This window comes from Triplophysa dalaica, chromosome 10 (assembly GCF_015846415.1).
Source record: "Triplophysa dalaica isolate WHDGS20190420 chromosome 10, ASM1584641v1, whole genome shotgun sequence".
Classification (NCBI taxonomy): Eukaryota; Metazoa; Chordata; class Actinopteri; order Cypriniformes; family Nemacheilidae; genus Triplophysa; species Triplophysa dalaica.
Window position 1 is genome coordinate 9,486,991 of NC_079551.1, and position 23,195 is coordinate 9,510,185.

Genomic DNA, 23,195 nt, shown 5'->3' on the forward strand with positions numbered 1-23,195 from the left:
ACCTGATGCTCTGTTTCATTTCTAAGCTGGCCCACAAAAACAACGTCATTCTTGATTTTTTTTGGCAACATACTGTTTTCATCTCTTATGAATATTTTAGGCAGCAGATTGAGAATTCGATAACTTTACTTTTACATGTAGTTTGCAAACTCCGCTACATCGAGTTGATGTCTGGTGTGAGCTGAGGTACGTCATTAAATTGATTCAATTGTAATTGCGTGTAGAAATAGATGCGCTGACGCCATGTCACCGGTAGAGGGCAATATTTAATACATTTTCCCATAATATGCACATCTCCCGTTTTATTTAAATGAATCGTGCATATTAGACTTCTATTTGTAATATCAAACCCACATATCTTTACACCTTTCTATTGTGAAATGCCCATTATTGAGATGGCAATTCTGTAAACTGAATATTAATAGCTATTATTTCATTGGATATTAGGCTATTTAATATGATTTTTTAATATTACAATTAAACATTTCAATTAGAATTATGATATTGTTAAACCAAAATATTAGAAATTGCTCTATAAAAATGAACACTTCACACTCAAATATGATTTTTTTTATGAATATGCATGTTTACTCTTCTATTATGCAAAATACACTATGATGTCATAATGTCTACATATGATGTGCAAAAAAAAATCATCATTACAATTGATACTGTGATGAACATGAATGTGAATTGTTGTGTTTCTGGGCATGTTGCATGTGAATTTAGTTTACGGTCGACTGAGCATGCAGCATCAGGTCCTCTCAGCCAATCAGATGGCACCCGTGCTATCTCACCGCCTGTTAATTGGCTGTAACTTCCAACAAGAGTAGCTGATGTACGCGTGGAGCCTGGTCCATCAGCCAGTGAGCCAGCAGAGGCAGAGAGTAGCAGGGCAAGCCGAGTGAGATAACACAAGGGGGTGTCTAGAGCATCGAATCGCTTGCATCGAACCATCACAGATCCATCAAGATGAATCACAGCTCCAATGACAAAGAACCTGAAACTATAGAGCCTCTCCGTTATCTCAGGTATGTTTGACACATTGAATTTCGCATTTTTGCTGCTAGTGATGAGAAATAACTTGAGTCATCTGTCACTCACAGAGAAAATTTATTTTCTCAAATGTCATCTTTGTTTTTATTATATGCTGCCTACAGAAAGTATAGTAACTTAGTGTCTTGCCATATATTTTAAAGTCGATTCCTTGTAGCTTGAGAGGAAACGACATATTTCATTATGGATTCTTGTTTCGTATCTTGTATTCAACATAACAAGAGGACGAAATGTCCCTGCACTAGTTTGTGTGGGATTTAGGCTCCTTGACAAAGGTGCTGTGACATTTCACCTCATCTGGTTGTTGTGATGGCAACATCAGGGCCAGAGATTTGCTCTTTGACAGATCAGGGGTTGCCTGTTTGTAATCCTCGCCCCTTGTAGTTCAGAGTGAAATATGGGACACGTCAGAGCGGTTCTATACCACAAATAAAAGTGTCCTACTGTGTGCGATTTAATCTAACAAACAAATCACCTCCTTTGTTGCTTTGAGAAATTGCCTCGTATTTCTTCAGGGACACCTTTATCTAATATACGAGTTGTTGAGCGTGATGAGATCAGGCTCCCTTCCAAGAGATAAGTCTGTGTAGCCAGAGCATTACTTTTAAAATGACATTCGGGTAACGTGATTCGAAATCAGAGTGGCAAAACAACTTATTTTGTATTGAATAGTATTGAACACAAGTAACTTCAACAATTTGCCGCCCTGTTATAGTTTTTCGAGCGGATTGAGTTTTGGATCCTGGGTGTGTCCTGGGATTTGTGTGTGAGTGGCCTCTGTATCCTTTCATTGATTTCATCTGTTGACGCTGAAACCATGAGAATCTGAGGAAGCACTGGGTCACCGATGTTTGTCATTCTGGCCGAACCAAGACATCAAGATTTCCAAACTTTATAGGAGATATCTTCACTAGTGCCTTTAAACGTGTTGTATGGATGATTTTCATTATCTTAGAAAGCACATCTTATAGTTGTTATGTTGTACTATTCCTGAAGCTCCGGAGCAATTAGTCACATGGCTTTTTGACTAAGATTGACTAAGATTGCCTAAAAAACAGGTTATGGAATAACACATCCATTAGCCATGATGCCGTAAGATGCAAGTAAGCTTCTAGCTTCTAAAAACAAAATAAATACAAATACACACTTCTAAGCGGAATATGCAGTGAAGGTTTGGCACACCGTGACATTACGGCTCATAACATCTACTTCATGACCGCTCCACTGTGGTTCTCCACTGTTCTGTTCCATCTTCTCTGCTGCGGGGTTTATTTATAGGCGAGGATGCGAAATGTAATAATTGAGTGAGAGAATGCCAGCATGATTTGTGATTTGTTACCAGGCAATGTATTACTTCTAATGGTGGCCACCGTTAAAATTAGATTATGGAGGCGAGATCTCAATTTTTTCGGTCTGTTAAGTGCGTTTGTGTGTGTGCACAACTGAGAGAAAAAGAGGGATGTGGCTGTGATGTAGATGTGCTCGGATGCGTATTTTAAATCGGTTGAACAAGAGTAGAGGGAAACGGGGCTAGTTGTCAAAAAGGGAATGACTATCATGATAAATACGTTTTCAAGTAAATAGTCCGAATGCACAAATATGTTTGCAGTGGTTTTCTGTGTTTTCTTCTTCAAATTCTTTTCAAATTATAGTAGGTGTGTGTGTTAATGGACCATCTGCTAATGGTCTTGTATTGGGGCATGTTGTCACAAACGGTCACAATGTGTTTAAGGAATTGCATCTGTATCCAAACTATAACATGCTACCAGAAACGTTTGACAGTTTATTTTTATCCCTGTAAAAAATGAATCATCTATAGAAATATTTACTGCGAAGTGTGACAACAAGGCCCGGTCCTCCCTATATGCTGACCTTTAATGGCTTTGCATTGACGTCTAATGATCCAATGGAGGAGATTTACAGGATCCTTAAGGTGTGTCACCGCATGGTTTTCAACAGCTGGTGAAGCTGAATACTGTCAAACGTTGTCTGTATTTGTGACAATGATGCCAGAAGTAATTTGAAGGACGGTCAAACCACATCCATCAAATGTGTCCCTTAGATCAAAGACTGAACATGCTGAAACCATTGGAGGGGAACTGAGAATATTAGCTGGGGTTATACAATCTGGAAATGGTAACGTTATATAGTAGGATCATTTTTAGTATAAACTAATGTTTTTGCTATTCATAGGAAATCATTTACATAATTTTACTGAACACAAATGAGTATTGTGGAAAAATTGCTTAAAACTGCTTTAAAAATGTATCGGTCAATGTGTAGATGATTAGTATTTCTAATATCACTTCAAAATGCCTTGAAACACACACAGTTTTTTGATTCAGAGCTTGTTTTTAGTGTATGTCTGGCACAGAACCAGAGTAAATGTGCTTATTTTGCTCAGCAGGATTTTTTTCAGTTCCTGTTTATCCACCGAGTCCTAACTCACCTGAGTCAGCTCATAAAGTGCCTCATTTATTGAGCTGTAAAGAGGATACATTGCAGTATATTTCACAAGAAGAATAACTATGTCACTCTGCTGCAGAAAAACACAGTTAACTTCTCTATGCACATTCTTCTTTTAACATTAAAGAGCCTGTGGAGTCTCTTGCAGGGGCACAGATGGGATTTTTTAACTGGGGGGGACCAAGGTGTCAGGAAATGATTTTAACTCAGTTGTTTTGCATAAAGTGGGCATAACTAGTGCTCAAGTAGCTACTTTGTGTAATTTGGGCTATTGGTTTTCACCAAAAATCCATTGAAGCATTTCTTGTTTAAAATCATGGATAAACAACAATGAAGCCTACTAAAAGCAAAGTAAATAGACCTCAGTTAACTTACACAGTACACTGGGTTAGATGATCATGTTATGCCAGGAGCCGAATTTAGTTTTGCATGTCCAGATAAACAATTACTTCCTGACGAAAAATTGTTCGATTTATCCAACCTTTCTTTTTGTGTTTTTTCACTATTTGCCTCTGTCTACTCACCTCGTTGCATAGTCATGCTCTCCACGTTTTGCTGTGTCTGCTAAGTGCAAAAGACTAGCTATTCAAATAAATAACAAAACTAATCTGCCACATCAGGGAAAAGTCAACAGGCATAGGATACTTAGGACTACAATGTTTGTTTTTTGAAAAAACGAGGTGATTGTTTGTTGTCTCTTCATTGTCTCTATGTGGCAGTTATGCAGTCCAGAAAAATCACCAGCTTAGTCATAGACGATGACATTCGATCACTATGGTTACTGCTACTTCTGTACAGGCACAGTTGAGGCAGCTAAAAGGCTCCTCGTAGGACCCTGAGCCAGTGTTGTGTAGAATCGAGTTCCCCCCTCAAATTCAGTCCCCTTTGGACAACGATTCATTCTATTGGCTGAAAGAACATCTATTTGGGTACTCTTTTAGCGCCTGATTGCAATTCTTACAAAACTGCATTAAGATACTTGTCTCTAGAACTTTGCCTAAATTTCCATTAACGTATTTTACATTAATGCTTGCTATGCCAGTATGTATATGAGGCTATAGGTAGTGAAATCAAACAAGCATTGCATAGAACTATGTGGTTAGCTAAAGGTTGCATAAAAAGCTAGCCCTAGCACTTACCGAACATTCACAAAAATGTGAATTATTGTACCAGTCGGGTCCTAAAGGGCACCGAATTCCAGGGGGGACTCATGACACCTGGTCAGGAGTCGTAGCAGGCTAGCAGCAGCACACAGAGAGCACCGAGAATTTAAACATTGGTGGCCGACCAGATTCTGAGGCAGTGACGGCAAAATAATTAAGGAGAGGCTGGCCTGTACTTATGAAAATAGCAGACACCCTGATTAATCCTCAGTTTTACCGATGTTTGTCGCCTTTCGTAGGGACAGTGAGGGGGGCGGATCGGGTCCCTATGAATCTGAGGGAGGCCATGTACCCCCTGTCCCTTATGTCACCTGTGCGCCTGGTCTCTTGACAGTGTAAAAATAAATCAGGCCTCAACTTACATTAGTGACTGTTTATATCTATTTTTATCTTCATATTTACACCTTTTTCATTGTAACCAGTCACTAGAAAGCCGTTTTTTCCTCGCAAATATACGCGTAAGCAAAGCTGATTTTTAACAGTTTTGATGATTACAGGTGACATTAGTGGGAGGGGCATTCTCATTCAGAAAACCATTTGATTGACATTTGAAGTCAAACGTATACTGGCATAACAGCCACAAAAGTTCTGTTTTAATGGGATTATCAACGAACTGCATTGTTATCTATTTAGTTTCAAGAAATCCCTGATCACAGTAACACTCCATGTATTAATCAAATCAAATCCCACTATTATAATTATTAATCTCAATTATGTTCATGTTCTTAATTCACATTAATCAGTGTGTGACAAAGATTAAGCAATTACGAATGGTAAAGATTGTTTTTTTTACCTTGTTTGTTCTTAGTTAAGGGGGTTGAATAAGAATGTGGTGGGGGGGGTTTGACAGCGTATCTTTGACTCCCCCTGATGCTTTTAATGAGTGTCTTCAATTCCAAGCTGCTGTGTAATGAAGTGCTTCTATTTCTGATAGACTAGGTGAGATGTTTGAGGTGGGGGAGGTGTGTTGTTTATGAGGTATACATTTTCTTGCACGTAGGCGCGGGGACCTCAAGTGACGGAAGAACTGGTGGTGATTAAAATACCCTTGAGTAATTGACCTTTTCATACCGCTCTCTCTATCACGATGCTTTGTCTTTTATTCTAGTATTTAAAAATCATAAAGTTTATAAATAGCCTTTAGTGGGTCCGTTGTGTTAAGTGAAAAGTAGATTCTAGCAAGCAGGTTTCAGTCTTTTTATTTACATTTACCTGATAGTTCGCCCATTTTCCCATAGGGTGGAATAAAAGTGAAGCAGGGGGTGCAAGGGTAATTCCAGGACCCCAGAGGAAAACATATAAAGTATGAGATGTATAATTTCAAGACACAGATTTCAACAGGTAGCAGGAAACCAACAACAGTTAAAGAAGCAGATTTTTTCAAGAGCACATACTACACTTTCCATTAGCAGAGAACAGCTGCGATCCTGGGATTGATGTATGGCCAGATCACCATAGAAACAGTGAGGCTGCATCATCATCATATTCCTTAAATTACTTCATATTTGTGCGCACGAAGAGGAAGGAAACTGCAGTAGTTGACCAGTCACACCCTTGGAGAATTCAATATTTTCTTAAATATAGAAAAAGTATGGTGTTCATTTTATTAGGATCTGTCATACAGTTCCGCAACTTTTTCGAGAATAAACTACCAGAAAGTTGTTTGTGAAGTTTGAATGATGTGAGTGTCCAACATTTTAGCTGTTTTCGACCGCGATGACTGTATTAAATTGTCAATTTTTGCTTTGCCAGAGACGGCCTAATTGAGTTCACTGTCTCGCTCTGCTGAGCATATTACAAAGACATTACATTCTGGTAAAAGCTGACTCTCAAACCCAGAGCTATAATTTGGCCAATATGTACTTCTGCTCCTCTAAAATACTCATTTTAAAGATCTCAGATGTAAAGTTAATAATGAATCTGTTTATTCATTCATTTAATGTATAAATAGTTTTTTCCTTTGCTCCCAGATAGTTTTTAAAGCTGCTCTGTGTCATTTCTTAGAGGATCTATTGACAGGAATATATATTCATAACTAGGGTTACATGGAATTCACCATGTTGTTTCTAAAGTAGCTCAAAACGGACAAACTGCTCTACAGAGTGTGTTTTTTAAATGTAAGATATCTTCTTTGCCGAAAAAGAAAACACATGACGACATCTAAGTCCTGTGTCACCCACCGTCTACTTCCTAAAAGGGGTGGAGTAAGCCGTTGGTTGCAATTCGCTACCTTACCACTAGATGCCGCTAAATTTCATACACTGGACCTTGCATCTAACAAATCATAAAAAATACACCAATGCATAACGAATAATCCACGGCTAGCCGTGCATTAAAGGATTTTATTGCATGACCCTGGAGACCAATAAGCAGGTCAAGTATGGCCTATATAAATAGACCATGGTATAAATATTTATATACTATATCATTTCCATTATATTCGGTAATTATTTGTTTTTTAATTATCCATTATCCACATCAAAAGTGGAACTGCCTCTACTTTTATTTTGTAATCTTTTAATCTTTATTATTAATCCAGTGCATCAGATTCCTCATCTCTTCATTGAAGCATCTGTCGCCATTTCTCTTATCTATATCTTGAGTAATCTATCTCCTCCTGGGATCAAAAAATTCCCATTATTACTGTTAAGCCTGTACACAATTTAGCTATTTATCTGTGAAAAGTGCTATCGGGCAAACACATGTCATTTTGTCGGATTAAAGTGTCTTTCTAACAAACGGCTCTTAAAGCAGATCCCTGCTCTTTACCAGGCATTTAAACCTCATCATCTCCACATTATTGATGTGAATGTCCTCAAGGCAGTTTGCCGTCTTGTGATCCGAGTGATGGTGACTGAGGGTGAAAGAGGTGACATGCCTTCAAGCCCCACGCTTCAACAGTCAACATGTGGCATCCGACAAATGGCTTTGCATGACCATCATTGATATTTTCCTCACATGCCCGGCGAAGCACCCTGCTTTTTAAGGTCAGCGATATGCAAAATCTGTACTAGGAGGCGGCTTTGAAAGTCGCATGCATTGCTGTTTGCTTTAATTACGAAAGGTTTGGCAGCGGAGTTTTGGCACCTGGGTTGTTTGTACGCTCCCACGCAACACACAATTTCCACAGTGTGATGTTCCAGAAATGAAGGATGCTTGTGGAAGAACATTGCTGAAATTTGCAAACACCAGCCAGCCATTTTTAACTCATCTCTGTGTGTAAAAATGCCAGTCTAAGGCAAGATAGACTCTCAAGCATTGGGTCAAAAAGGGACAAACCTAACCGTTCTTTTAACCGAGCAGATGGGTTCGTCCTTTTTGATCCAGTAGATTAAAAATAGTGGTCGCTTTGATTTTCCTCTCTACTTACACACCACATGTGTGTTAATCATTCATTTTTTATCACCTATTCCTGGCTGCAACGTTGTGCAATACGTTTGATGTTTTATGCCAGTAATCACTTTGAAAAAGTAATTCATGTGCAACCCTTTATTTGAAATGCTGGTAAATGAAAGCTCCTTTGGTTTCGGCTCATCACGTGCTCTTCTCAAGCTGCATTAGTATTGCAGATTTTGAAACATAAACTCCATGAATAAAAATAATTAGGCTAGTTTTGGGGTAGGGACTTTCCATCAGCAAACTGCAATCCTCAGCTTGTAGCTTGACAAACTTTTGTTTATACGAAGTTAAACTATACATTAAAAATGTGGGGTTGTTTTTAATGTATGGTTCGGTTAAAGGTTTGATATTGAAAAGGATCTATTTTCAGAAATACATAACTGTCTTCAGAGGTATACTTTACCTAATGAAGCATTATGTTGTTATTATCTTATAACGAGATATTTCCATCTACGTAGACTGCGGGTACCCTTACATGGAATTGGCCATGTTGTTTCTACGGAAGGCCTAAACGGACAAACTGCTCTACAGAACATGTTTCACAAATATGTTATCTTAGTGCTGGGCGACATACCGGTTCATACCGAAAACCGGTGTGTATTTTTGTTATGATGTTAATGTTTTATGTACGCATTACCGGTGTATGACGCATAAACAACGTGGGGAATGCTGAGCACCGCGACACTGTTTCAGTGGGGTCCCTTTTCACTGTTGCACGTGACGGTGAAGATGGATAGGATAGACATTGAAAGTTCAGAAACCGAAGTTGTAGAATGTGATGACACAAAAGAACTGGCAAAAAGAGGAGCAGTGTCTGTAGTGAGCTATAGTGACCGGCCGTTCACACAGAATGCCTCTTTCTATGCCACGGTACTCAGTGGATGACTGTAACACAGCTGTAGCATTTGTAAGTTCATGTAACGTTATAATAAATACACTCACAAGCAAATATCTTCAAAAAGTGATTGTGTTCCCCTCATGCCTGCTCAATATGAGCATATAACATGATGTGTTTGTAGTTTCAACTCTTTCTCTGTATGCTATGATGAGAAAAAGGGTCAGTAGAGGAAGGAGGATTGACAGCGTGATGTGATCGCTTTCCTCTTCCTTCACTTCATCACGAGTGCCACCTCTTTATAAACAGCATAATTTTTTGGGACTAACAAACCTCTATAATACTAGTGCTCAATCTATCAAAATATTAAATAGCTGTATTTCCTCTCTCAATTAGTAAAAAAACACCATGTACCGGGAAACCGGTATAAATCTGGAAAACACTGTTATATTAATTTATGGTCATACCGCCCAGCTTTAAGTTATCTCCTTTGGCAAAGAAACCAAACTTGACGACATGTTTGTCCTGTGTCAGCCACCGTAGTGCTTCGAAAGGGAAGGGTGGGGTGGGGTGTGCTGTTGGTTGCAATTCGCAACCTTGGCACTAGATACCTCAAAATCTACACACAGAACCTTTAAATATAAACAAACCCAACCATTACGCTAACGTAGAAGTAGTCTAAATTTGACCCAACCATGGGTTGAAAAAACTCAGCATGGGTTAATTCAAACCCAACGGTTGGGTTTGTCCACATCTGATGCAACCCAGCATTTTTTGTAAATAAATAATAATTAGGAATATTAATATAAATAATAAAAGTCATATTTATATTATAAAAATGAGATTTTAAGAATAATTGTTATTTTAAATTAGATAATCTTAGTTTTCAATTTTAAATAATCGTAATTATTTTATACTATTTTTATTTACTTTTATTACACATATTTTAAATATACAACAGATCAACTATTTAAAATAAAAAAATTAAATATATATATAACTAAGATAATGCTCAACCAGGGCACTATTTCTCTGCAGTTGAAGAGGAATTAAATTAAGCTCTTTCCTTTGTTTATCTCATCTTTAAGAGGCTTTGGAGAAAAGCGTCTGCTAAATGACTAAATGTTTACTCTAGTTACTCAAGTCTTTATTTTGTTGTGATACTGAAAAAACAGCCTTCAAATGAGGACACCAGTTTTCTTCACTCCAATAACGATTACAATACTGATGCATTCTGTCTTTTAAGAAAGATTGGTTGCATGCCACAGCTTTGGTAAATGCATTCAGGTGAACAACTTTGCAATGTGGAGACAATGTTTTTTTTTTTACCACTCCATTTATCCAAATTCCCATTCCAGGGTGGCATCTTGGTAGTGCATTTGAATTGATTTCTACCAGAGATTTTCTGAATCAGAGTTGGGGGCACAAAAGAAGATCAGCTGATGGAATATGAATGTGAAGATGCAAATTTCTTTCCCTTTGAGACGCTCGCAGCAGGAGACATTAGAATGTCAGACAGACAGTGATGGAACAAAGCTTTTATTGAGCATAGGCAGTAACATGCTGGCACATTCGGTCACGCTCTGGTTTCCTGTGTAAAAGCCTCATAATTCGTAAGACGAAAAACTGAGCAAGCTCTTCTAAACCGAGATGCTTCATCACAATGTTCCTAATACAGATTCAAATTTCTGATTGCGACCATCTGAGGACACATTTCCCATCTGCCGTGTGGCTATAACAGCATAATAAAGCTGCGCTATGATGGTCCACTTGTCAACATGACTTATTTTCAGGGTAAATTGTGATGAGCCAGATGAGGACGTGGACTCTTGCCTTGGAGATCTGGAACGATCACAGTATAGTTTGATCATCCCAGGCAAGAGCTGGTGGAGGAGGAAGATTGAGAGCCTCAGAGGATGGGCTCTGATTGGCTTAACCGGCCAGAACGGGTTACGACAGGAGCAATACTCCGGATTGCTGAACCTCAAACATGAGAGATTTTGTCATTGTGTACAGTTTGTGTTAACACAGGCAGTTCATACATTCTTAGCCTCTGGAAGATATTACGTTTTCCATGAGTTCATCTTTACGAAACCCGTCAATAATAGCATAGTCATAATAGCAACACAATGTCACATTTGTGTTTTGCGGAAGCCTTTGGAAGGAGTGTATTAGTATCACTACACAAGTAGCAGTGGCAGATCGAGGTCAGATGTAATACAATGTCTTGTTGGCTTATTTTGTCATGTGTCTGAGACTGCCTTCAGGAAGCACTTGAGACCTGTTCTGTATTTGTGTTCTGAAGTCAGTTTCGCCATCTATGTTCCGTTACATTTTCGTTGATAAACTTCGGTTAAAAAATGGTTTTCACAATGTCCTTTTTGAATATAACTAAAATAGGGATCCGTCTAGCACAAATATACTAGGGATGTAACAATACATCGGTATGGGTTGATATAGTGATGTCACAGGTAAATAGCGATATGAGGTACCCTAATTTTGACACTCTCCACGTCCCCATTCCTCCCGCTTTGTCCGTATAACTGTTTAACAATTGTTTAACAATAAACCATATAAGTTTATTTTTGTAAATGTCCCATCTGCGAGTGTGCCATTTAATTAAACGTTCATCTTATATGTTTTGGTTGCATTTGTGAGTTGTTAAAAATGTAACTGGTTGTGTAAACTATTAAAAAATTAATATTTAAAAGTTTTAAGCAAAAAATATTGAGGTGTCTCCATCACTGGCGGAGAAAATCGTTATTGCATCATATTGTGATGAACTGTCCGATTTACACCCCTAAAATATAGTGCATAATTATTAATAACATTTTCATTTCTCAGTAAACTAACTTTATAAGATTGGTCCTTTATGAATTTGTTATGCCTGCATAATTTCTAATAAATTACGTCCATTATTAAGTCATTTATCGGCTTGCACAAGCTGTGTTTTTCCGTACATAAAAAGTGAAAGGTTACCACAGCTGTCCGCTGTCTCCATTTACTTTCATTATATGGAAACTTTCTGCTCTCTCTGTGTGTTTCCATTAAAGAACGAAAGTCACACAAGCCTGAAATGTCAGGAGGGTAAATAAATGGGAAAAACTGGCTCTTTAAAACGGCTTTGAATCAATGTGCATTGGAAAAAGACCTTTCAATCAATCAATCAAAGTTTATATATATAGCACGTTTAAAAACCATCGATGCGGACCAAAGCGCTGTACAAGCAGATAAAATTACTTAAGCAAGAGTATACCAGTACATTCAGCAACAACATCAAAAATAAGATAATAATAATCAATTAAGGAACATTAAAAGCAACAGAAAATAAGAGTGTTTGAGTCTGGTTTTAAAAACTGAGTTAGATGGTGCATCTCTAACATGCAATGGAAGGCTATTCCAGAGTTTCGGGTCAATAGTGGCACCTCGATTTTTGAGTCTTGATCTGGGATTCATGAGTAACCCAAGATCTCAGGGTTCTGGGAGGAGTGTATGGGAGCAGGAGATCCGGTAAATATTGAGGACCTAGATTATTAAGGGCTTTATAAACAAACAATACGATTTTAAAATCAATCATGTATTTGAAAGGAAGCCAGAGAGCGTAAGATGGGTGTGACATGCTTGTGCTTGCCCTTCCCTGTAAGAAGTTTGTCTGCGGCATTCTGTACTAGCTGAAGAAGTGAGATAGAGGACTGAGAGACACCAACATGTGAGTTGCAAAAATAAAAGCGAGGTGACATAAATGCATGAATGGCCATTTCGAATTTGTTCATGGACAAAAGGGGTTAACTTTGACAAGAAGGTGAATACGATATGATTTCAAATATTACTTGTCAACCATAGCTGTAGCTCATCTAAGCACCCCAACAGTCATTAGCAGAAATGGGAGGTATATATCATCGGCATATAAGTGAAAGGATGCTCCATATGTGTCAAAGAAGCATAAAAAAAGAAAACAGCACTTGGCTGTAAGTTAAACTGAATTAAAGGCACAGTATGTATTTTTTGTCGCTAGAGGTCGCACAACAATAACAAAGGTGAAGATTCTTTGAAGGAGTGTGAAATAATGGGACTTGTAGTCTTAAAGGCATAGTTCAAAATGTTTTATTCTGTCATTGTTTACTCCCCTCACGCTGTTCCAAGACTTTACACATTACGTTGTTCTGCTGAACACAAAGCAAGATGTTTGATTGAATGTTTGTAACCAAACAGTTCTGGGGCACTATTGACTACTATAGTAGGGAAAAATCTATATGTTTTCTTTCCCACAATCTTTAAATGGTTTCCTTTTGTGTCACAGCATAGAAATGTATACATGTTTGGAAAAAAATTAGGGGAAAATAAATGATGACCGAATTTTCAATTCTCTGTGAAATATCCCTTTAATTTCTGTGTATAATGGTAATCAATCCAATAAAACTCATGTCTCGTCAATTTTATTTGCATTTTGGACAATTCCAGATGGTTAACACACAAAATTTTTCACAAAAAATATTTTTCCCTGACAGCCTTGAATAAGCCTGTCAAAATATACTTAAATTCATATACAAAATACACAGATGTTAACAGTTGAATTGCAAACACCTCTTGCCTCATATTATATGTTCACTATTTTTCCATTTTTGTCACATTTAGCGCCAGTTCAGCCATGCAGCGATTTTACCTAGAATATACCTGCTCACCAATTCTCTCTTCTTCAGTCGCTCTTTTTTTCCTCATCCCTACCTCCTTCAACCTGTCTGCGGGCTCAGGAAGCTCGGCGACCTGGCTCTCTTTGTTACCATGGTTTCCTGTACTTGCAAAGTCTCATGTGGTCCTCTAGCTATATCTAGCAGAGTTACTTCACAACCTGCCAATTGGCACGATTCATAATTACATAAGCGCATGACCGTCGAAATGTTGCATCAGATCCACTTGATGACATTTGATGTAATATCGCTAAGGGGGACTAATGGATTTAAGCCATGCATTGTGGTCGCTAATCACACTTTGCGGTTTCTCCATCTTTGGCAAGCTCGTAGTGTTAGAAAAACCAGTCGTTGGTCCTCCAATGTCTGGTCTGTTTGAACTAAATGGCCTGTGTTAAACTGCAATGTCTCCCTTGATGGAGCTTTCATTGTCATGCGCTGTTTTATTGCGCTTGGATGTGAAGCAATACCCTGGGAGTTGGATTTGAGTGTGGCTCCAAATGAAGTTCTCCTGAAGTTGCTCCCCAGCGCCAGACGCAGTTCATCAAAATCCCAGTGTCACCGAAACGCTGCCATGGAGACGGGCAGTCATCCCGGACCTAACTGGCAGCAAAAAAGGGCCTGTTTCTGAAGAAGTCTACACTCCGCCAGGTTCTCAGAAACGCTCTCTCCCAGGGCTCCCAAAATGGTGCGGTTGATGTATTATTGTCATTTTGCGGGGCAAGCTGAGCTGCTTCAGCAATGGCTGTCCAAATCGAGTTAACAAGCCCATCTGAAGTGTTGCAGAGACGAGTTTATGGGTCAGTGAACGGATTTGATACGATGCCTGTGACCCATTTATCGATTTTCCCATCCGGTGCATGAGAAATGGACGCCGTATGATGATTCTCTCTGGAACATTAGTGGCTCCTTTCTTTCGTGCGATTTGAGGTCCACTGTGGCCTGCTGTTGTTTACCAGTTTATCTGGAAAAATGAAAGTCATCGGCCGGTGGCATTATAGCATTTTCAGGGGTGATGTATGTGTACTTAGTGGAACACAAAAGAAGATATTTTGAGAAATGTTTGGTTTTGTGTCAATACAATGGAAGTCAATGGGGACGTTTGGTCATCAACATTCTTCAAAATATCTTCTTTTCTGTTCTGCAGAAGAAAGAAAGATACGTTTTAAATGACATGGGGGTGAATAAATAAAGGTGAGACTGGGTCTAAAATACATGGACAGGTTGATGAACGACATACTTTTCAGATGTTAATAAAAAGCACATTAAATGTGTTCTGTCATTATAAAATACCACTTCCCTGGCCTACTATTGTCGAAAGAAGAGCTAATTTTAGAATAACATTGTCGCGATATATGTTTAATCTCCATCTAAACATATGTCAAGCAAACCCGGCTATTCACTGCCAAGAGCTGTAAAGTTCCGGGACGCTGATCTTAGCACAGTCCAATGCTGGAGCCCACTGTTCTTTGGCTCTGAAATTACTTTTGCAAGCAATGTGTCTGCTGACTCAATGAATTACAGCAGATGTCATCACGAGTCAGAATAGAAGGCCACTCAGAGATGCCTTTCCTGCATGAACTCCTGACACTATTTGATTAAAAAATGTAAGTGGTTCTCCGGCCGCTCCCAAGCCGAAGCTTTTACCTCTCAAGTGTATGTGCAGACATAAAGTTCTGAGTTAATTCTCCATAGGCCCTCATGACCGCTCCATCGCTCAAATCTGCTTTTATGTCATTACCGAGCAGGAACCTGAGACACTCATTAGCAGCCAGAGCTTAAGCATCGTCCTCCTTTTAGACAATTTTAATTGCTTGAAGTGTAACGTGATAGTTCATCTTTGGCACTTCAGCATCATTAAATGTTGTTTCTCGAATGGTTTACCATCCTTATTTATAGACTTTGATAATGGTTTCCACACAGGAGGAAACTTCAATGTTTTAAATATTTTTATTCGTTGCTTAAAATAGAATAAATCATTTTTATAATGAGTATTTACAAAAAGGTAATATTGTATTAATATTAATACTAACCAAAATAATAATGATAATAACAAGTTATTATTAATATTTATTACTACTAATAATGATATTAAGTAGCCAAATAATATAATTGCCCTAGATATTTACATAAAAGAGATTGTAAATATCTAATAAATATTAATTATTACAGAATTGTATAATAATCTTTATTATTAATACATTTTAATTAATAAATAATAATTTATATGAATTCACTGTTTTTTAACATATATTTGTTAAAATTTTATATTTATTTTCTGTAATAATAATGCCAATATTAACAGTTAAGAATTTGTCAATGTTTGTTACTTACAAAAAATCTTGAAAAACATCAAAAGCACCGAATAATAGGCTAAATTTAAAATTTGCATTTTTACTTTTCATTTTACTTTCATCCATTATAAAAATCAACATAACCATCAAAATGATATCTTGTTTTATAGTCAGTGATGTTACAACTTCCAGAAGTGGCTTTAATTTGTTGTGACTTAACTGACATTTTTATACATTTCCTGATTGAAATTAATGTGCAATTTCGCAATGACCTTTAAGCAATTTTTTCCTTCCACCTTTATCAAATGTAACATTAAATCATCCAAGCAAATGCTTGTGGCGGAGTTCGCAGAAGGGCCCGTTTCCATCATCTGACATTAAAGAACGCATGTGACAACGCGTGAAAACAATTTTGTACCGAATAAATTAGCAGATGTCAGGCGTGATGCAAAGCCTGTAGCCCATCCCCCTGCTTAGCCTCTCCATCCAGCAGTCAAGTCGTTGCGAACCTAGAAAGGCGATGTTTGGATTCATCTAAATAGTACAAAATGCACTATCATTACATGCTTTTCATATCATTATCTTCCGCTGTTTCCTTTGTTAAATCAGTCCATATTAGACATAATGGGTTGTCGACCGGATACTTGTCACAAGCTGCTGGTCCCCCATGAAACAAGACCACTGATTTAAAGCGGTGAGGTGCTTATTTAGCTGTCTCATGGTGTACTGGGCTAATTATAGTGGTGGAAAATCATGAGAAACAGTGAAATGTTAAGCAAAGTGATTTTTAAACTCTGAGTTGCATCACACAAAATGAGCCTTTTAAAAATGAAAAATTTGCATTGTTCATGCATTATAACCTGTGTGACTTCTAAACGGTAAAAAAAATGGTTTATATTCAGTCAGCTGGTGCACCAGATAAAAACTAAAAAAAACATTTTTGTTAAAGTAAAGTTACATGTTTTCATGTTGTTTTACACCAAACCTGTTAATAAGCATTTTATTTCTATAATTGAATATTTTCGCCACATTTAAAAAATATGTGAAAAACAGTACTTTACACTTTTGCAAAAGTGAAGAAAACATATTTCTTATATGATAAAATTCATCAAAATTATCTCGCTGTCATTTCCAAACAGTAACGTGAGGGCTGACTAAATGATGACAGAATTTTGGGGTGTACTGTCCCTTTAAAAGTAACGTAGTCTTTTCTGACTCAGTTCAATGTATCATCTACTCCGTTGCTATTCTTAACTATTTTAACATGTAAATGTAACTGTGACTATTTTGCATACATTTTACAAATTGAAATGTAACAAAACTTTGATTTATAAATAAATAACTAAAGATAGCCCCGCCCCTAATTCATCCAGTACGAAAGTAGGTCATAGCCAACTCGTAAAATATTAAATGCCACCAGATTGTATGTTAAGAGTTCAAAGCGTGTAAATTTTATTCCCATGTAACACACACTGGAAATAAGGAATAGGCCATAAATAATAATGACTTAGTATCTCATAATAATGACTTAGTATCTCATAATAATGACTTAGTATCTCATAATAATGACCTAGTATCTCATATTAATGACTTAGTATCTCATATTAATGACTTAGTATCTCATAATAATGACCTAGTATCTCATAATAATGACTTAGTATCTCATAATAATGACTTAGTATCTCATAATAATGACCTAGTATCTCATAATAATGACTTAGTATCTCATAATAATGACTAAGTATCTTATAATAATGACTTAGTATCTCATAATAATGACTTAGTATCTCATAATAATGACTTAGTATCTCATAATAATGACTTAGTATCTCATAATAATGACCTAGTATCTCATAATAATGACTTAGTATCTCATAATAATGACTTAGTATCTCATAATGATGACTTAGTATCTGAGATTAATGAGAAAGAAAGTCGAAATTTCGATTTATTAACTCTTAATAATGACTTGGTATCTCATAATAATGAGAAACTTAGTCGAAATTTCGATTTATTAAGGCATAATAATGACTAAGTATCTCATAATTATGAGAAACTAAGTCGAAATTTCGACTTAGTATCTCATAATAATGACTTAGTATCTCATAATAATGACTTAGTATCTCATAATAATGACTTAGTATCTCATAATAATGACTTAGTATCTCATAATAATGACTAAGTATCTCATAATAATGACTTGTTATCTCATAATAATGACTTAGTATCTAAGATTAATGAGAAACAAAGCTGAAGTTTCGATTTAGTAACTCTTAATAATGACTTAGTATCTCATAATAATGAGAAACTAAGTCGAAATTTCGATTTATTAAGGCATAATAATGACTAAGTATCTCATAATAATGAGAAACTAAGTCGAAACTTCGACTTAGTAACACATAATGACTTAAGTATCTCATAATAATTAGGCTACTTGTTATCTCATAATAATGACTAAGTATCTCATAATAATGACTTAGTAACTCATAATTATGAGAAACTTAGTCGAAATTTCGACTTAGTCATAATAATGACTTGTTATCTCTGTAATGAGTACGTCATTATTATGAGATATTACGTCATCAGTACAACTTACTAAGAGGAAATTTCGACTTAGTTTCTCATTATTATGAGATACTAAGTCATTATTATGACGTACTAAATCGAAAAAAAAATCCCATTCCTGGCGGAAACGGGCTTCCATATTGGAGAAACGCATCTGCCCAATGCATTAATGTAAGTACACATACTGTAAGAGTACATGTAGCTTCTCTTGAATTAACCCTCTAGCGGGACTCTGGGTTGTTTTGAAGTCGTGAAGCGTGCACATCTTTGCAAATAAGAGAAACAGTTTCATCTCGTGGGCTGGAGGTAAACAACCTCATTAGCGGAATTGTTATTACAGTAAATCGGCAGTGTCCGCTGCTGACGGATAGCGCGACTCCTCGTGGGGAAATTAGAAAGACTCTCGAGGCTGGGTCCGGGTAACACGTGGGCTCGCACGGTTGTTCATTTGACTGTATATCGCTAAAAGAGTTATCAACAACAATTAGTCGCATCCCTGTGGAATAAAGGTGCTCGTCTCGAGAAGATGCTTATGCAAAACTGTTCTCGCTTTCAGGGACCTCCGTGACAAAGTACTTTCAACTGGATCTAGATCTGCTTAAATATCTCAAGTGACTTTTAATTGCTCGAATGTACAAGACAGGGAAGAGATCAATTTAACGCAAGGTAGAGATTAAATAACATAAGGGAGTTAGTTATATGTGACAAGAGGAGCGGGGTCCTTTGAGGGCAGTCTGGGTTACGCCTCCCCCTTGTGGTGACGTTTGCGCATTGCATCCTGCGCAACACAAAGGTGATCGTATCAATGTTTAACGTCTGAGAATTGTTCTGCTGATGTAACTGCTTCCAAATAACAATTTTATGACCAGATTTGGCAAATTTACATGTAATAAGCGTAATTGAATAGCTTACTGGTATCATTAGGCTATAAACTATGTCATTGATTGAATTCCCAGAAACACATTTGGTTATTTCAGCTTGAAAGCATAATATTAAAGTAATATAATTGTCTAACGTAATTTATTGTAACTGCACATTTTTCTAACCTTCCAAATATTATCTTAATGTGATCTTTGAGGACTGCATTTTTGTGTGCCTGGTACAGTTCTTATACCTTGATCTTCATAAGTGGCCCTTGGGACATCTTTTGAGTTCCCTTTAACAGGTGGTTGGGAAAGGAAGTTTCGTAAGCACTAGACTGAGCTGAACTTTACAAATATCACTGTGTCACAGTAAGCCAGGAAATCTCCCTCTGAAAACTCGGCTTGAGAGCATTCAAGCTCTATTGGAGATTGAAAATGCCAGAAGGCTGCAATACTGCATGTGGTGATTCCCGTGCATCAGTGCTGAGCCAAATAAATGCAAGGTGACCGGTGGATATAGATAGATAGATAGATAGATAGATAGATAGAAATGAACATTCTCTTTTTTTTCTCAATAAAACAAACCCAGTCTGACAGTCAGGCGCACACACAGTCTGTACAGAAAACCAGCTCATTATATCTGTGACTTCTGTCTAAAGTGCAAGAGAGAACGCCAAGTAAGAGAGAAAACCAGCGTAAAAGATATTCCCATAAAATGGAAATTGCACCATGAAGCCAATCTAAACAGCTCTGAGGATTCGATAATATATAATCACTTTTATAAACAGCTCTTCTTCTGTTCTCTCAACTGCCTGAAGCAATAAGAGACAACAAAAGCAATACTAGCCATCTGTTGTCTTGGAAACACTGCGGAAATTGCCTTTGGGGTAAGATAACAAGCCAAAAAGACCTACAAGCTATTTAAAACGAACAGAGAGCTCGCAGAAAAACTAAAGCCATCGATAATAAATAAAACAGCAACACCCTTAAAAAAGCAGAAGCCAACGTTCAGATAAATTCAGAATGGAGCCCCAGAGCAAAGTCCGGCCGGTGTGACTCCAGCAGGGGGCTCTGAAGTAACATCTCCATCGGTTGTTTTTAAAGGCTCCGTGTTTTGGTTGTGAAGCAACAACCTGGATTTTATAGTCGTGCTGTGCTCGCATTAAACTCGAAGTAACATAAGCCCCAAGTGTTGTTGAACGTGCATTTACGCAGAGACACAACGCCCGGTGTGCATGGCATTTCCCACACAATATGTTCATAAAACACACGGTTGTGTCGGGGCCTTCGGTTTCCAGGTTTTCAATCTGACACTCTTCAGTGTTGATTTTGAATGTGAAGTGTGATATATTTATTGTTCTCGTTTAACATGTCCAAACTCTATGTCAATCTAATTTGTCTTTTGTGTCTGTTTTTTACAGTAAAACAGAGGTGGCAACCATCGAGACAGAGCTCCTGAGGGACTATCGCTTTGGGCAGCAGCAGTTGATTGAAATGTGGGGTCATGCTTGCGCCGTTGCCATCACTAAGGTTTGTCAAACGCCTCAGCGACTGTGCTAGTTAATAAGCCTAAATCCTATTTCTGAATTTTAATCCGGTGTTTACTGTGCATGCATTACTCACGGATGAATTTAACACTGTCAGCATCTGTGCATTTGTTGAATCCCCTTAAGAGACGGGTTCTGCTCAGAGTGATGATGAAAACAGCTGGAAATCTTTGATCATGCTGTTGCTTTGGAGGGCTTTTCAGCATATGGCTACAGCTCTGGAGCATTTTTATAAGCAGGGGTTAAAGTGAGCCAGAACATCCACGCATTCTGTTTAACTTGAGATTCAAAACAGAGTTCACACTTGTGCATTTGGCTGTCGGTTTATGCACAGTGACTGCATTAACGCTATATGTTTTAGGAGTTTGTGCGATACCTTGAAATCAAACCCATAAACTTGCTGTACTAATTTATCTACCAGATAGCTGTATCGATTCAAATTATATTCTTAATGTGCACCAATTTGTGTTTGACCAACTACAGACATCCTGTCTGTATTTAGGGAATGAACAACCAAACTTTTATGTTAAACGCAATAAATAAAATGGTGACCCTTACATGCCCCCATTCCTTATATTTGTCCAGATTTATATTGGTTTATTAGAACCATAAAAATTGAATAATTTTAACATGTAATTTTTTCTCAAATATTTTCTATATACTTACATCAAAAAGTTTTATAATTATATTAAATATGAATAGTTATAGTTATTTTTAACATTTTATATGTTGTTTTTAGTGAAATTATTTTAAATAATAGTAATTATTATATATACAGATTTAAAACTATTAGTTTTATAGTTATGATAAGTATTCCATAATAATAATTATTAACAAATATTTTCATGAAATGTTTTTTTTTTAAATATTAATCATCATTTTAAATATTTTCTAGAGTTTTGAACTTACATTTTATTTATGAGACACAATCTCATGACAATTCATAAATATTTTACAAGGAGGTTAATGCACATGAATTCTCACGAATCCCATTGTTTGTTTTAGTATGATCTGCTTTCATGCCGGTCAGGGCGGGTTTAGGGGAGGGGCTTCATTATTGCTTTTTATATAAGCATTAATTTTTTTAATATTCACTTTGTACAGATTCATACGAATTAGCCACCTCGTACAATAGTTACAAATTCCCATCTGATCAGACTGTAGATAAAACGGACTGAGGATCAACTACAGTAAAATGATGCCCTGTTAATAAAACTTGACCTGTAACATGTAAGTTATAAAGGTATTTGTATATTTGTCTCTAAAATGTCTGTACATTTTTTACTGATTTAGTTTTTTGTAGGAAGTGAAGGCAGGGCCATTTAATAATAACACAATGTGGATCATATTATATTATCCCTAGGGTTTTATCCTAAATTTAAGCTTCCAAACCTCCACGCATAATTTAACCCATAGTTTATAAATCCCTTCTGACGAATCCACAGCACTATCATTGAAGGTGTTGAAAGTGTCTCGTTTGTGGCCGGACTGTAGCCGGGCAGTCTCAGGGCCTGCGGGGTCCACAGGGCGGTCTGAAGGTTCAGACAGAAGCCGAGCCAGAACCAAACCAGGCCCGATCCAGACCGCTGCGGTCACGCAACAGCGACCGCTCCATCTGGATTCAGTCAGGCTGACAGGCAGCGCGGGGCTTCTCCTGACCTACCTGGGAGTCGGATAAAGTCTCAAATCGTTTCCTGATTTGGCTCGTGTGAATATCCGAACCCCGTTAGATGACTTTTACACGCTGAACCCTAAACCTCTCAAAGGCTCCCTGTCACAGGCAGCCTCCGCACATAATATCGGCAAAGCTTCCTGTACCTAGATCCCTGTGAGGTCGCCATAAATTGCAGCTTAAGAAAACACGCCGGTCAGTAGCTCATAGACCGCCATTACATCAGCACACTTGGTTGGCGGGGGGGGTTGTGTCGATTGTGTCACCACTGTGTGATTTCATGAGCAAACCATCTACCCCGGTTTGGATGCCAAAAACAGCATCATCTGTCTGCATTGGGGGGATAAGTGCTTCGATGTGAGCTGCGTCAAGATGAATGTCTGTGATCATTATATTTTAGGAAGTTCTTTTTCCCAAGATTTGTGAAATGTTCTTTGTGTTTTGAGATAGATAGACTCGTTTGACAGAACTTTTTTTACTGTCTATATACATGAATTAAAGGGATAATTCCCCAAAAATACAAAAATATTTAATGATTTATTCATCCTCATGTCATTACGAACATGTACGACTTTCATTTTTCTGCAGAACACAAAAAAGATATTTAGAAGAATTTTGGTAACCAAACAACATCGTCCCCCATTGAC

At 37.4% G+C, this 23,195-nt stretch overlaps 1 protein-coding gene across 1 annotated transcript in view; it reads left to right on the forward strand.

Annotated features, from left to right (window-relative positions):
• Window positions 1-841: 841 nt before the first annotated feature.
• yjefn3 (YjeF N-terminal domain containing 3) overlaps window positions 842-23,195 on the forward strand; it is a 29,445-nt gene continuing 7,091 nt past the window's right edge. Inside the window, exons 1-2 of the mRNA XM_056758788.1 lie at window positions 842-1,031; window positions 20,751-20,859. Coding sequence (XP_056614766.1) covers window positions 973-1,031; window positions 20,751-20,859 — 168 coding nt within the window. The 5' untranslated portion in view covers window positions 842-972. The remainder of the gene's footprint in view (window positions 1,032-20,750; window positions 20,860-23,195) is intronic.